The 15,121-nt window shown below is 32.8% G+C and overlaps 2 protein-coding genes across 3 annotated transcripts in view; both read right to left on the minus strand.

Annotated features, from left to right (window-relative positions):
* Positions 1-1,362: 1,362 nt before the first annotated feature.
* Positions 1,363-3,948, minus strand: LOC142981667 (uncharacterized). Its single transcript, XM_076127717.1, has 2 exons — positions 3,787-3,948; positions 1,363-3,562 (listed from the first exon to the last, which is right to left on the minus strand). Exon 2 carries the CDS (start codon positions 3,554-3,556, stop codon positions 1,841-1,843), a length of 1,716 nt encoding a protein of 571 aa, XP_075983832.1. The 5' UTR covers positions 3,557-3,562; positions 3,787-3,948; the 3' UTR covers positions 1,363-1,840.
* Positions 3,949-4,530: 582 nt separating this feature from the next.
* Positions 4,531-15,121, minus strand: part of LOC142981597 (alpha-tocopherol transfer protein-like) — a 42,197-nt gene continuing 31,606 nt past the window's right edge. For both annotated transcript variants that reach the window (XM_076127610.1, XM_076127609.1), the window contains 2 exons: positions 14,280-14,421; positions 4,531-10,040 (listed from right to left, as the gene is read on the minus strand). In XM_076127610.1, the coding sequence (XP_075983725.1) occupies positions 9,792-10,040; positions 14,280-14,421 (391 nt within the window). In that variant the 3' untranslated portion in view covers positions 4,531-9,791. The remainder of the gene's footprint in view (positions 10,041-14,279; positions 14,422-15,121) is intronic.

Below are 15,121 nucleotides of genomic sequence, written 5' to 3' on the forward strand. Positions count from 1 at the left end.
CATAGTCTATTTCAGTCACAAAAACAATTTATCTAATAGTCCCTCATTACTCTATTAGAGGGTCAGAGGGACGAGCCACGTGGAGGCGATTATCCAATGAATGCGAGTGCACGTTGCATCAAGGTTGTATGTTCGGTTCCCGTCTGTTCACTGGGGAATATGTGTTCTACTGTAGCGTGAGTAATAGAGCATTAAAATAGCTTCATGTATGTAAAAGAGCGTGTTTGATATGTGTTTCCGCATTGTTTGTTTTTTGTTATATATCCGTATGATGTTCCAGTTGTTTTTCTTGTAAAAGATGTAGACGGATCTGTATGGCTAAGATATCACCCATTAATGTCCTCCTAGCCAATACCCGGCAGTCAGTTTAATTGGAATTTGCCATCTTTGAAGGACTTTGTTTAGTGTCCACAATACACAAGTACACTCTTTAATATCTATATTCTATATATCTATCTATAATCTCAGAAAATACTTTTTGACCCGACCCAAGATTCGAACCAGAGACCTCTTGCGCGGCAGTCGCATACACTACCGGCCGCGCTACAGAGGCAGTCCTAGTGATAGAAAGGCCTCCTGTATTTGAGATGTGAATGACACAATACACAGCAATAGTTAAAGAGGTTAACAGGATTTCTATTATTGTGTAGGTATCAGGTAAAACGGAAAAAATAATGTGGTGATTATATAATGAAATTATTAGATTGCTGAATGTTCGGCATCGCTGAAACATCTCCTATGAATAAAAACAGGTACAGTTTGTGAACTACGAGGCAATAAAAATACAGAAATAAATATAAGATTCCATTTTATTTGGCAAGATTTTGGTTTATCTTACAAAATTGTATACAGACTAGGTTTAAGTACGTCATAAATTAATGTATAATAACTAGGTACAATATTATGAGATAAATGTTTGAGCCTCTTTTCAAAACATTATACAGAGTGTAAGGTAAAAAAGTTACTTAATTCTATTGATTAGGCAAATTTAAGGCACTGTAATAGCAAAAGTTTGGGTCAATCTACCAGATTACTGTATACTGGGAACTGGAGAGATTTCTTTCAGGCACTTTACTTATAGAAAACTATGGATACTGTGTGATGCTATACGATACTACTAGTAGGTATAATGAACCATACTAATTATATTATTCATATACATAAGTACATCATATAAGTCACTGATTTACATAATACTTTATTAATGGTGCAGATTCAAATTACATTTATTAAAAATAATCAATAATATTATAAGCTTGTAACTTACAAGTAAGGAATTGGTTTTAGCAATAAATAAATAAATGTTAAATAAAAACTACAATTAAACTTATAGATTAAACATAAATTAACGGTGGTATAATACTTTGGAATTTATTATGCTTTGGATAGTGCAGGTATAATAAATTATAACTTAATTTTAAGAAACTAATAAATAATTACAATAAAAACATTAAAATTAATAATTAAGTACATTAAGTTTTGCTTCTGCAGAAAAAAATACTCATAAATGAAACTTTGGATTGATACAGTCATTCTTTGACATTATTTATTAAAACAATGTGTTTTTAAAATTACAAACAGGAACTATGTTTTTAAGGCATTAGTGTGATAACTCAGAGATATTACGTTAAAGGCAAGAGTATAAGAGTAACCAAATAATACAATCATATTTAAAACAGGAATATTTTAACCAGACTATCTGGGAAAAATATTTTACTTGAGTGGTGTACTGACTAAACCTAAAAATTAAATTAAATTACTAGATTATTCAGGCCTATAAATATTAAACATAATATACATAAATCAGAAGTAATGTACAGATATTCCTCAACTTAAAGTATTACATATTCTGCTGCAAAAACTTCCTTTCATTTATACAGTTTTCTAACTCATCATGATACTTGTCTAACTTGACATCGAATCCGGGACTCTGGATGCCATAGTCAAAGCTATTCCCTGTGATCACTTTCTCTTGATTCAAAGTGGAATCAAATCTTACTTTCTTTCCCGGAGTGTTAGTTTTATTATGTGAAGTATCAAAATTTTCAGCTCTCTCTTTTAATGGAGTGATATTCATATTTAAATGGGTATTTCGTAAAGTTTTGACTGTTTCATATTCATGTTCATCTTCAATTTCTTCAATTTCAATTTCATCCGAATTATCTAAATTCAATGCTGGGTTTTCAATACCTGAGTCTTTTGGAGCAGTCTTTTGTTTAGGCGGCTTTCTTGGCACTTCATATGGATTAACAGTAACATTATTCTCTGATTTCTCTCCTTTAAAAGTTCTTTTCAAAGTCTTAAATACCTTTTTTGATAATTTATTCCCAACTTTTAGGAAAGTGTTCTTGCTTTTGTTTCTGCTATCATTGGAGTCGTTTGAACAATCTTGTTGTGAGTTCTTATTCAAATTCATAATGTCTACTGCACTGAAATGTGACACATCATGTCCTAGTATCCTGCTTTGTTTATTAAAATCGTTTGCTTCATCAATGTTCTCGTACAATGGACTCTCGGAACGGTAGTTGTCTATATTTTCGTACTCATGTTGACCGTCTAAAGATTCATTGACTGTTGAAATAGTGCTGTTCGTGTCTCCAAATAATCTGCGAGGCTCTAGTACTTTATCAGCATGATTAGCCACTATTGCAGGCCTATTCATAGCTTCCTCATTGTATTCCATCTCCGGTTTGGCTGCATCTAAGTCCAAAAATGGATTCTGGCAAGGTGCGGTAGGAACAACATTTGCTAAGTTAGGATCTAAGAACGGATTGGTGTTTTTTACTGTATTTATTCTCTTTTTCTTAGTAATTATTGTTATTGTTTTTATCTCCATGATGTTACTTTCGTTTAAGTCATCGTCATAGAATAAAGATTGATTTGATAAGTTCGGAGAGTCCAGTGCAAGCCTGTCTATGAAACTGAGATTTATATTACTTGAATTATTTAAGTTGTTAATAAATACTTGGTTGGTTATGTTTGTTTGTACATTTGTGATAGGCGATAGTACATTTATATTATCATTTATAGTGTTTAAAGACTTCTGTTCTAATACTGAAATGCCAGAGTCCATATCCTCATTCTGCATGGAAACCTCCATAGTGTCATTGTAAGGGACCACAGTGTTTGTAAAATTCAAACTTTGTGACACATCTTGGGTTATATTAATAGAATTATCAATAGGTATTGGTTTAACTTCAGTCAGATTAGCGTAAACAGGTTCGCTAGACTCTGTACTAATCTCATTTACTTCCATACTGTTATATCTGACATTTTTCTTAACATTTTCTAGTTCCCGGACTAAGAATTCGTTCACTGCAGCCTTGTTAATGCCTAAATCTAATGCAGAGTTCTCAAAAGCAGCGATATCACTGCAACTTCTTGTACGTTTTCGTTTCTTTGTTGGTACTATTTCCATTGCGGTGTTCACCATTGGGTCTTCGTTCACTAAAAGGTCCAACGCTGGGTTCAAATACGCGTTCGGGCAAGGTGCTGCTATCTTCCGCTTGTTTTTCAAAGGTTTTATCTCAAATTGGTTGTTGTCGATCGATTCCATTACTGTCTGAAATTGATAGAAGATGATATATTAGAATTCGGTTGATCGTGAGTATTATTCTTTGTTTTTAGTAATTTACGGTGTTTGGTGGACATTCACGTGAAACATAATTGCTTTTAATATTTTTTTACTGCTTTGAGAAGCTTACAATTAATTAAACATTCTTTTTAATATAAAACTTCGATGTAATACGTTATACTAACGACCAATAAACGAAGTTACGACCTTACCTTGATTTCTCCAAGAAACTGCGTCAGGCATCAAGAAAACACTAATATATCCACTAAAAACACTATTATCTTCTGTTTTATTTTAACTTTCACACAGAGAACAATAATTTTCATTCATAACTTTCCATTTTTAACTTGTAAACAAAAAAACGGCAGGTGTTCGGCAACCGTTAATACTTGACAGTTGTTTACAGTTGCCATTAGAAAAAATATTTCTACTATTTTCTACCATAAAACTATTTATTTCTTTTCATATAGATGACGCTATTGCCAACGATATCGTATTCTGGACTTAACTACGATTACTATCTCTAATGATGCAGTTTTCTTGTAATGTTGAGTTAGTTTTGTATTTTTATTTATCTCTCTACATGAAGATATGATAAGATGTAGATACACACAGCTCATATTCCCACGACCGGGCGGAAATACTTGGTAATTTGGTAGTTGCTTTATATAATATTAGGTATTAGGTATTATGTTAAGAAACTTGCACTGTCATAACAAACCTTGTTTTTACTCGTTTATAATAAAATTATCATTATTAATTTATTCATCGTCTGTATTTAATTAGTACCTACTTACTTTATGTATGTGTTTTATAATTTACTAATGACGTTAATTTGCAGGTATACCTAAGTGTCTAACGATTTGAATTCGTATTTTATTTTTATCGAGTATTAGTCTTTATAATTCAATATTGTGTTGATGAAAGAATAAAGGCTTAACAAATAAAAAATCAAATTGTTCCATAAAAATATATTTCTAATCTAAATCACAATTTCCGACTCTTTGAATCAATAAACACGTTTTTTCATAACACAACCATATCACAAAACTTTTAAAAGGAATTAAGTGTTATTACCAATATAATCTATTCTACAGTGCACATATAAATACAAATATTAAGTAACTAAGTTACCGCCACCGTACATTACTAATATAAGTGACGAAAATTTTGTAATAAGGAGTTAATGCTACCTACATAATGAAGAACTGGCGATAACCAATATGGCCACAAAACGTCACACGACCCTGGTCAAATTACGATGTTTTTATATGCATAGGTACCTATGTGAAGGTTTCAAGGTTAATACCTATATAATTCATATCATTATGGCGGCTCCACATTATTGCCGTGAATTCACGCGCGTATTCTCGCCGTGAATTCACGGACCGACTCCATGCCCTCCACATTCACGGAATGCTCACAATAGCTCGAAGCCCTCCGCGAAATGGACGTAGAAGCTGCTGCTGCGATAACTTTATTTGCTGTGTCCCTATACCACTATAGATATTAAAAACAAGAAAGTTATTAAAAGAAAACGTTCGAAAAGAAGATGGTGGATGACAGAAATACATCGTAACCGGATAAATTAAAGAAACAGTCCAGAGTAAACTGCGCCGGGGCCGTGAATGTGTATGTGTATGCGTGAACGCCGCGCGAACCCTTTGTCACGGGACTTTAATACCGACTCTGATCGGGGAACAGGCGTGAACGCGCGTGGACCCCGTGAAAACCGTCCACATTCACGTTCGCGTCTGTTCACGGAGCTTCACGGCAATAATGTGGAGCCGGCATTACAGCCAAGTCAAAATCAAACGCATATAATGATGTAGATTGCTCTTCAGTCGCAGCCAATGGCCGCCAATTGTCCATTATGTGGCAACACTTTCACATACTATGCCACAAAAATAACGAAAACTATTATTCTTTCACTACTTTACGAGAGTCAGAGAGATCAGGAGAAAAGCAAGAGATTTAGAGAGAGCGTTTTTGTAGCATAGTACTATATACAAAGGGTATGGATAAAACATGGAACATTTACAAATCAGGTCCCGAATCTTGTCATTTTAGCTCTTACGAACTTTCGACACGAAGAATTACATACACTAACTATTGGTGAATATTTGTATGGAATATTGACAGGATTGAATTATAGCAAATGTATGAAATAGCCTGAATATTTGACGCATTAAACCATATCTGTAGGTACTGAAAGACGAGTTCCGTATCCCCTAAAGAGACGCTTTGAAAAACAAATTTAAAGGTCGCACAGTTTGATTCCCGCATTCGTTAAGATGCAAGTCACTAGACTTTTGATACTAGATAAATTGTCAGTCTAGCCTTAGTTGACCAGTTTTTTTCTGAAGTAATAAATCCGTCTGCTTATCCGGTGAATACGACTATATTTACTATTTATTGCCTTTAACCAGCAAAAAATATGTCATTAAGATTTAAGAGTCCTTACGATAAGTATCTAATAGAAATATAACGACATCATACGATCAGTTAAAACATATGACGTTTACAGAAAATGTACCAAAAATAATATGTAAATTAAATCGTTTCGGTTGTTTTCCTCAAGTATCTACCTATTTAGTATTAAGTACTTGGTAGTTACCCAAATTTTATTTTAATTAGGCATTGTTTGATACCCAATGACATTTATATTGTTTTTCATTCGGTAACGGTATCGTTTAAGTTTTAGGTGTTAAATCAATATAAGAAATGCAAATAATACGCGATTAATTAACCTTTCAAAGATCTTGAACCTTATTTGAAATTCTATTACAGACGTACCTATATACTTTCTACAGTTTCTACAATGAACTGTAGTTGAAACTGTTTTAGAATTTTTAGACACGTATTATTTATAGTACAAATTTGTATGAGTTATTTCGTATTTCACTTGATTATTTGTATTTTTGTTCGCCATGTTGCCTCGTTAATTCACACGAGGTTCATAGAGGTATTACTAAAAATATTTTTTATTTTTTTCTCCAACAATTTAAGGGAACTTGTGTTCTGCAACATGTCTGTCATATTATCCTTTATCTTAAAAGAAAACATTTTTTAATATCATATTTTAAACTCAAACACAAATAACCAAGTGATGTCTCATCATAACAAACAAGAAGTACCAGTAAGTATCAACGAAGAACCGGTGCTAATATCATATGTTCAAATATAGATAGGCCTATCTATATAGAAATAGCAGACCTTGCCTAGATATCCTATCGTATTATCGATCTCAATATATGATATTGGCAATATAGACCAACAACTTCTTAGAGTCTTGTACTCAAGTTTCGAGACGGAGGCATACAATATTCAATTTAGAAAATCAATGACCAGTAGGCTTATGCAACTGTTGATGACCTGTGTGATACAGCTATTTAATTATAGATAAAATCATAGATGTATTAATTAAAATTTAGAAAAATCGTTCATGTCAATTGTCAATGCTCTTTACTAAGTTGTCGCACTATAGTAATGTTATAATAATGAATTCAGAAATGCCTCGTCGCTTTGCATCCGTATATTTTAAGTACTTTTGACAATGACTGCAAATCACCCATAGCAAAGGGCATAATTATACATTCGTAAGCACATATAAGGATGATGACAATTATATTTTTACATAATACCAACAATATTATACATAAACACTATATATTTTATTCATACAATTTAAATTGAAGTGTAGCGGAAACCAACATAAAATTATCATCAGATTACCAAAATGTCAAAACTAAATTAAAGCGCCTGTGCCTTGATTTCTTTGTGATAACGCAAAAACAATATCACTCAATTTAAATAATTACTAGTTTGACATTTAAACAATAAATATTCGTATTGTTTTACATAATAAAAACGCACTTTAAATATCTAAGCCGGTTATATTGAATTACCAAGAAATAATAAAAAGCCGACTAATTAAATATTTATATTTATATTTTTGTTTTTCATTGACATTTACTGCATATAGTTGTGCTATTGCCACACACGCATAATTTTTAGGGATCCGTAGATAAAGGGTAAAACGTGACCCTATTACTATACCTCCGCTGTCTTTCTGTCTATCTCCAGGCTGTATCTCATAAACCGTTATAGCTAGAAAACTGAAATTTTCACAAATTATGTATTTCCGTTGCCGCTATAGCAACAAATACTAAAAAATATAATGTTAAGGGGGGTCCCTATAAAACAAAACGTTATTTTCTATTATATATGATGGTACGGAACCCTTCCTGCGCGAGTCTGCCTCACACTTGGCCGGTTTTTTCTATATTTCTTCAATAAGCGATTACCGATTCGCAATTTAAGGTTTAATTAGGATCTGCGCTCAGTCGGAATCAGCTTTGAAATATAAGATACATTGAAATAAACTAAAATATTGAATTGATTGTGTTTTTGGCTTTAGTATGTATGGCTATAAAGTAGTAGAGCGCGATTTACTACAGTCGGTAACATTGAGTATCGTAAAATTGACATAAAAATTGAAAAATTTTGTTGCTACGGCACCCGTTAGAGGCGCTGGTCAGGTTTTCATAAGAAATTCGTCAATAGCTAGCCGCATAAGTAAATTTAAATATTACATTGATAGCGTTTTCACGTTTCAGCTTCAGCTATAGACTACTGAATTAGCATCTTTGCATAAAGAATAACACTAAGAATTTCTAGATGTTGGAGGGAGTTCTTAGTAATTTAGACATCATAACTTTAAGTAATTCATTTTACACCTTTTTATAAAGGTGAATTTTTTGATGTAGCAACATTCTATGTAAGCGTAAGTAATAAAATAATTATATTCTCTACTTTTATGTTTATTATACAAGTTTGTATTATGATAATATTGCAGCGGAATTCTTTATTATAATATATTAAACACTTTGTTATATAAATAACATTAATATATTTGCTAACGAAATAAAAATCTATGTTCTATCTGAATACTCTTTTTCTTGTTCCTAATTATATCGTATATTTGTCTTTCTCTATTGTTATTACAGATTCATAATTGACATTTAATTTACTTTTTTTTTGAATCCCCAAATGCTTTTAGCAAAATATCAATAAGTATTGGAAATCTGTTTTATCACTTTTAAGTATTGGATAGCCTATCCGTAGGTTAAAGGCTAGTTTCACGGCTTACGAATAAGTGTTAGATAAACTATCTGTTAGTTAACGTGATAGTAAATGTACGAAAACAACAAATAAATGAATATAATTGGACCACACATAATCATTTGATTCCAAACTAAGCAGAGCTTGTAATACGGAAACCAAATAACTGATAAACATACTTATATACTTCTAAATACATACTTATATAGATACATTAACAACCAGAATTAGAACAGATACTCGTGCTCATCACACAAATGTTTAAATTCTATCTAATACGCTATCTGTCATTTATCCAGAAGTAGTGAAACCGAGCCTTAATGTATTTCAATAATCTAGCAGATAAACTACCCAATACATATCTGGAGACGATAAAACAGCCCATGTATTTTTCATCACAATTCTACAAGTTTCAAAAACTTCAAACCAAAATGCATATTGTACTAAAGTAAAATTGTACTAATTATACTGGCAACACAGTAAAATAAGAAAATTGGAAGTATCTACAATACGTTCTTAAATTATAATATAACGGCTAAATAGACAGAATATTGGCTAAGCCGTTCGAAGCAAGCTTACTACCCATAGATAACAAATATAACTCGCTCCAATAATGTTTGCCGGTGGCTACGTGGCGCCATCTATCCCACTATAAAAGAGACTACCTGGATAAAAGAGATAAAATTTCCGGTACAAAACCGGTCTTTGTTAGAGTAATATCATACATAACTTAACGAAATATGGTACACTCTTCAATGGGAGGACATCAAAGCAATGTTACCCTTATTACGCATTTACCAAGTATCAAATAACATTGAAATTTAATGCTCCCGTACTCACATACGGTATTGTGCGATAGTTTTTATCGGGCACGAGTAAATATCAATATGTGGACCGCAAAACCCACAACTTAAAGGTGCCAATCGTAAAGAATTTAATTCAATCGAGACGTCTATTTAAATAAAACTTACAGTTCAATCAAGCACGGAGCATAAAACTTATTTATGTCTAACGCCACGTAGTCACCGGCAAACTTCAAGTTACAACAACGATTAAAAATACTCTTTCATTAATACCAATAAAGATAATCATACTAGTCTATGTCCAGGTTCTTGAAGGCTCTTTCCATGGCTTTCTCCCTCTTCTTGTCTGGTAGAGCCGCGATCCTTTGTTCCTCCTCCGCTTTGAAGTATGGCTCCATGAGTTGTAGTTGCTGCATGCATTTTTTGTGGAGGGTCTGCGTGTCGGGGAGAGTGCCACCGTAGTCTGGTGGTAGACTGGACCTTGGCACAACGGTTTCGTAGAATTTCTCCATGTCCTCGTTCTTGTTGTGGAATTTGAGCTGGAAAAAGTAAAATGGGTGATAATTAGATTAGATTAGATGTTTGAAACAGTAAAATTTAGTATAGTATCCTATTGTGATTATCTAAATTACACCAATACTGGGTCCTAAATCACGAATTCGAAATAAAATGTCGCAAAAAGAAATCCCTGTGATTTTTTGTAAAGGGATTCTGTGATCTTGAATATTTAAAATCATGAATGTACAAACAATAATTCATAATCTGAATTAAGATAATACGATGTACATAGATACCCACTTAAAGTATTTTGAAAATTTGGTAGAAAGAACTTGAGATATTTGGCCATGGTTTTAAAAATGAGCTTTAGTACCGAAAGAAAAGATTTAACTGAGAAACTTTTTAAGGACGTTTGAGCCCCCAAGACTCCTTTTTCGTCAGCTTATGCTTGTTTTAAATACACTTATAAATATAAAATATAAAATTGAGATTATAGCAACGTTAGGCATTTTAAGGTAAAATGCGTGTTCGCGTTAATTCCCGTATTCTATTATACATTGAGATTATAGCAAACTAACGATACAGATTTGATACGTAATGTATAAACAAATATTACAAAATAGACCAGAATTACATCAGAAAACCGGAATCGGATGTTACAAAATCAATGCATAACAGAAAACAAGTTGTTGCACAGTTTGTTAAGTGTAACCTTCTAAACAAACCAGTCGATATAATATTCAATGATTCTTCACTCATGGTGTAATAACCTTGACATTAAATAACCCTACGAATAACTCCGAAGGTATTAATTATAGTAATTTATACGATTAACTGGTTATCGGCCGATGCTGTGAAATTGTTATGTGGTTTAAGACAAAAGAATATAAGTGATAAAAAAATTATTTGACGTAATATAAGTAAAGTGATTATTTAGTTTTTTTTTTGCATAAACAATAATTATTTTCCTTATTACTACATAGTATAAAACTTAGTTGCTTTCCGCTGTTTGTCATGTGTTATGTGTATCTATAAAACTACGCAGATTTAATATTAAACAGATTTAGATGCGGTTTTTTATAGATAGAGCGATGCAAGGGGTAGGTTTATGTGTAAAAATAGTAGTTTTTCGTAAAATGACTTTATAATTCGGGCGAAACCGGAGCGACCTACTAATAAGCTACATTACAGCAAAACGTTGGAAAAAGTGCTATTGGTATTTTTCTAATTTTCCTTGAGACTATTCTTAATAGTAGTCCGGATTTTGGTAACGTATCCAGCATAGGGCAACGGGCTCGCCCCCTATTACATGGATCTAAGGAACAATATAAAGCGGGTGTGTTTCATACACCTCTATCAACACCTTGGAGTATAACAGGCGTGATGTTCTGTATGTATGTATGTAATTTTGTAAGCAAAACTCGTTTTAATTATTACAATGTAGGTAACATACGATAACGACCTACTAATTGAATCAGTATTCTTATAATCAAAACAAGTCCATGGTTCAGTATGGAAATGTATTTACGAGTATCTATGTAATTTTCAATTTAAATAATTTATGCACTAATTTTTATTGAACATCCTGAATTCAAAATCACGATTATATTTGATAAAAATCAAAACTAGATTTGTCAATTTTTTCTTAATGAATAATACTAAACTTTTTATTAAGATTGGCATAGATAGTTTATTTTTTTCGAAATAACATATCTTTTGCAAATGGTAAAGAATATAGGACATAAATGATTAAGTACATATGGATTAAGCAAGCAATACTGTCGTTAATTATTAATTTCACATAAAATTGGATACATCTAATATATAAAATTCTCGCGTCACAGTTTTCGTTACCATACTCCTCCGAAACGGCTTGACCGATTATCATGAAATTTTGGGAGCATATTGAGTACCCAGGGCTGAGAATCGGCCAACATCTATTTTTTATACCCCATGGACACATTTTTTTTTAAAATTTACATGGCAACACAACGTTTGCCGGGTCAGCTAGTATTATGTGAAATTAATAAGGCTACTGGACTACTAATGAGATCCAGATTATTAATGAAAAGAGTCTTATATAAATTAGAAAATACCAGCAGCACTTCGCACTAACCGGGAATTGAACCCAAGACTGTAACCAACAGTCGTATACACTACCGACCGCGCCAGAGTGGCAGTCACAACATTTTTTATAACTGAAAATTTATTAAATTTCAAAAGTAATTAATATTTCAGTTTAAAAAGCATTGTTATCGTAACATAAAGGAAAGAAATTCGATTCAATTTCGTTCAGCTTTGTTTAAAACGGTTATTGTGTGCGTTGATTGCGATAAAGCAGGTTTTTATACGCAGTTTCTGTTAAAAAAAAATAGAAATATCAACTACTCAGCCGCTTTACTTTTTTTACACTAGATTTTTGACCTCACATAAGATGGACGCAATAGACATAATCTATACTAATCTATACTAATATTATAAAGCTGAAAAATTTGTTTGTTTGAACGCGCTAATCTCAGGAACTACTGGTCCGATTTGAAAAATTATTTCAGTGTTAGAAAGTCCATTTATCGAGGAAGGCTATAGCCTAGGCTATATATCATCACGCTACGACCAATAGGAGCAGAGTAGCAATAAAAAATGTTACAAAAACGGGGGAAATTTTGACCCATTCTATCTTATGTGACGCAAGCGAAGTTGCGCGGGTCAGCTAGTAATTGATAATTACGCCATCAACAAGGCACAGTTAAAATAATTTTATAACACAATATATTTCTTCAGAAAGATTTCTGCTAGTTACTAATTACCAAAATTGTATTAAAAATCAAAACTATGCCATGACCTAATCAACGTAACTACTAATGAGTGATTCATAGTTAGTGCGAAACAAACACTCGTAATGGGAAAGCAAACATTATATTACGTTGTTTACCTCACACACTCAAATATTATGTGTTATGACATAACGCTGTTTATGTATACATAGGTTGTATGTGTTAAAAACTTGTCAGGCATAGTCGCCAGCATATACTTGTGTAAGTATGTATACTCGAACACATTTTTTATTTACGAGTATTTATCAATCACATACATACATACAATCACGACTTTGTTCTTGTTTTGAGGGGTAGGTAGAGACCGAAGTATGCCACTTGGTACGATCCTTACAAACTTCCCTTGCCTCATTCACATTAAAATATATTGAAAGATTTAACAATACAGCGATTGTAATGCTTACTCGAAGGATCCTAGAATAACATTAGCCTTAAGTAGTGGTTAACGATCAGCGAAGTACCTAATTTACTTTTACGTGGTTAATGCATAGATAGGTATATAAGCTGAGTGGCTTCATGCTTCGAAGAGTCTAAATAAAGTCGGTTGCTCAAAGGAATGTCCCATTTACTATGAAACAAAGAACATGAGATGTTAGAACACTATCGGCCAGTTTCAACACAATTTTACTGATAGTTTTATGAAGAAAAGATTCAGAAGTAAAAGTCAATGGCTTTTGTAGTTACTTTAGATATGACGCATAAATAAACTGGTCGTAAGGCAGTATATGCTGGTGACTGTACATATTGTCACATATAACTATGTCTAATTTAGCAACATGTGAAAGTGCCACCGTGCAACTTTGTTCGCAACTCGTAACTTATGTCACTACGCTTATGTAAACATTTTTAAATGTATCCTCGGACCATTGACTTTAGATAGACGGTTATAAAATACATCGTGAAAAGATGATGAATATTTATTGCTTTAACACGATCTTTTTTAAAGCTATAGTTTTCTTTGATCAATTTTGTATTCGTTTACCCATAAAATAACCTAGGAAACATGGTTTAGGAGACTGAAGTTCAGCCGCGACATAATTTTTCAGAAAACTTTTATAATCATCATATCTTAGTCAATTTAAAACAAACCTTAATAAAGTACATTAAAACTTGCTCTATGTATCACTTTATGTATTTGCGATACCGCAAAAAAAACCTGTCTAACAATCTTTGAGTCCCACCAGGCGCCTTTTTTTACAGAACCTATATAACGTATATAACGATATTTCCGTCTTGAACTTACGAATTTTAGACACCCATCACCATCATCATCATCATCATCATTGGCCTGAATACATCTATAGCAAAATTAAATGATTAAAGTGGCGTCAGGTAGAATTAGTGCACTTTTGTTCGTGCCTGAAAAGGCCTATGCGGGAGTGGCAACCGCGACCACATTGACGACAGATAAAAGTGCCAGAGGAAGAGGAGATAAATGATACTCACCATATCAAAGAACTTCTTATCCATGAACGGTCTGATGAGTAACATGAGTTTGTCCAGCACTGGCTCTGTGTTCAACACGTGGATCGCTCGCATGCGCACCGGCATCGCCTCTTGTACGTATTGGAAGAATTTACGCAGTGCCCTGGAACATAGTACAATTATGATAAGGTAGAGCTCTAGCAGAATTGCAGTAGAATTCATTTACATAGACCAGCGAAGAGAGTGATAGAAAAGACTTAGGTTGATACTGATTTGAGATTTATATCTATGCATATTTACTCCAGGCGAAGACTACTTTGATACTCGAAACAGATTAAAAAATGTATGCTTTAACTTTATTAAACTTGCCCCATTAGGATGGCTCATGACTTTTTCCGTAAGTGAAAGTGTTGCTAGATGATTAATATAAAATCTTATGTCTTCTTTTATGCTCTTCATGCTGGTCTATGTGAATAAATCCTTTGAAGGTGATTTGCTGTTGACATATTGATCATTGCTAGACAGTTTCTTCTAATATAGCCCAAGACTGAGTATTTAAATAAATTTCCGTCTTAAACTTACCCTTACGTATGTATTTAAAAAATATGTTTTTATTTACATTAAGGGAAATTCAATTCTCTATTGAAGTTTACATACGTAAATGCTCAACAGTGACGCTACTCCCATACAATTTAATGTTAAAATTGTAAAGCGAAATCTCGTAAAAACACTTGGGCTATTGAACAATTTGTATCTTATACTTAAGACCATGGAACAAGCTCATTAAATGTCCACAACCGTAACCTTGGCTATAATGACGTACCACGGACGTAAGTCATGTTCGCAACATGCAATTGTCAACA

Source organism: Anticarsia gemmatalis, chromosome 20 (assembly GCF_050436995.1).
Source record: "Anticarsia gemmatalis isolate Benzon Research Colony breed Stoneville strain chromosome 20, ilAntGemm2 primary, whole genome shotgun sequence".
Classification (NCBI taxonomy): domain Eukaryota; kingdom Metazoa; phylum Arthropoda; class Insecta; order Lepidoptera; family Erebidae; genus Anticarsia; species Anticarsia gemmatalis.

Coding starts and splice junctions, on each gene's coding strand:
- LOC142981667 (XM_076127717.1), bottom strand. CDS start 3,556: ATGGAATCGATCGACAACAACCAATTTGAGATAAAACCTTTGAAAAAC.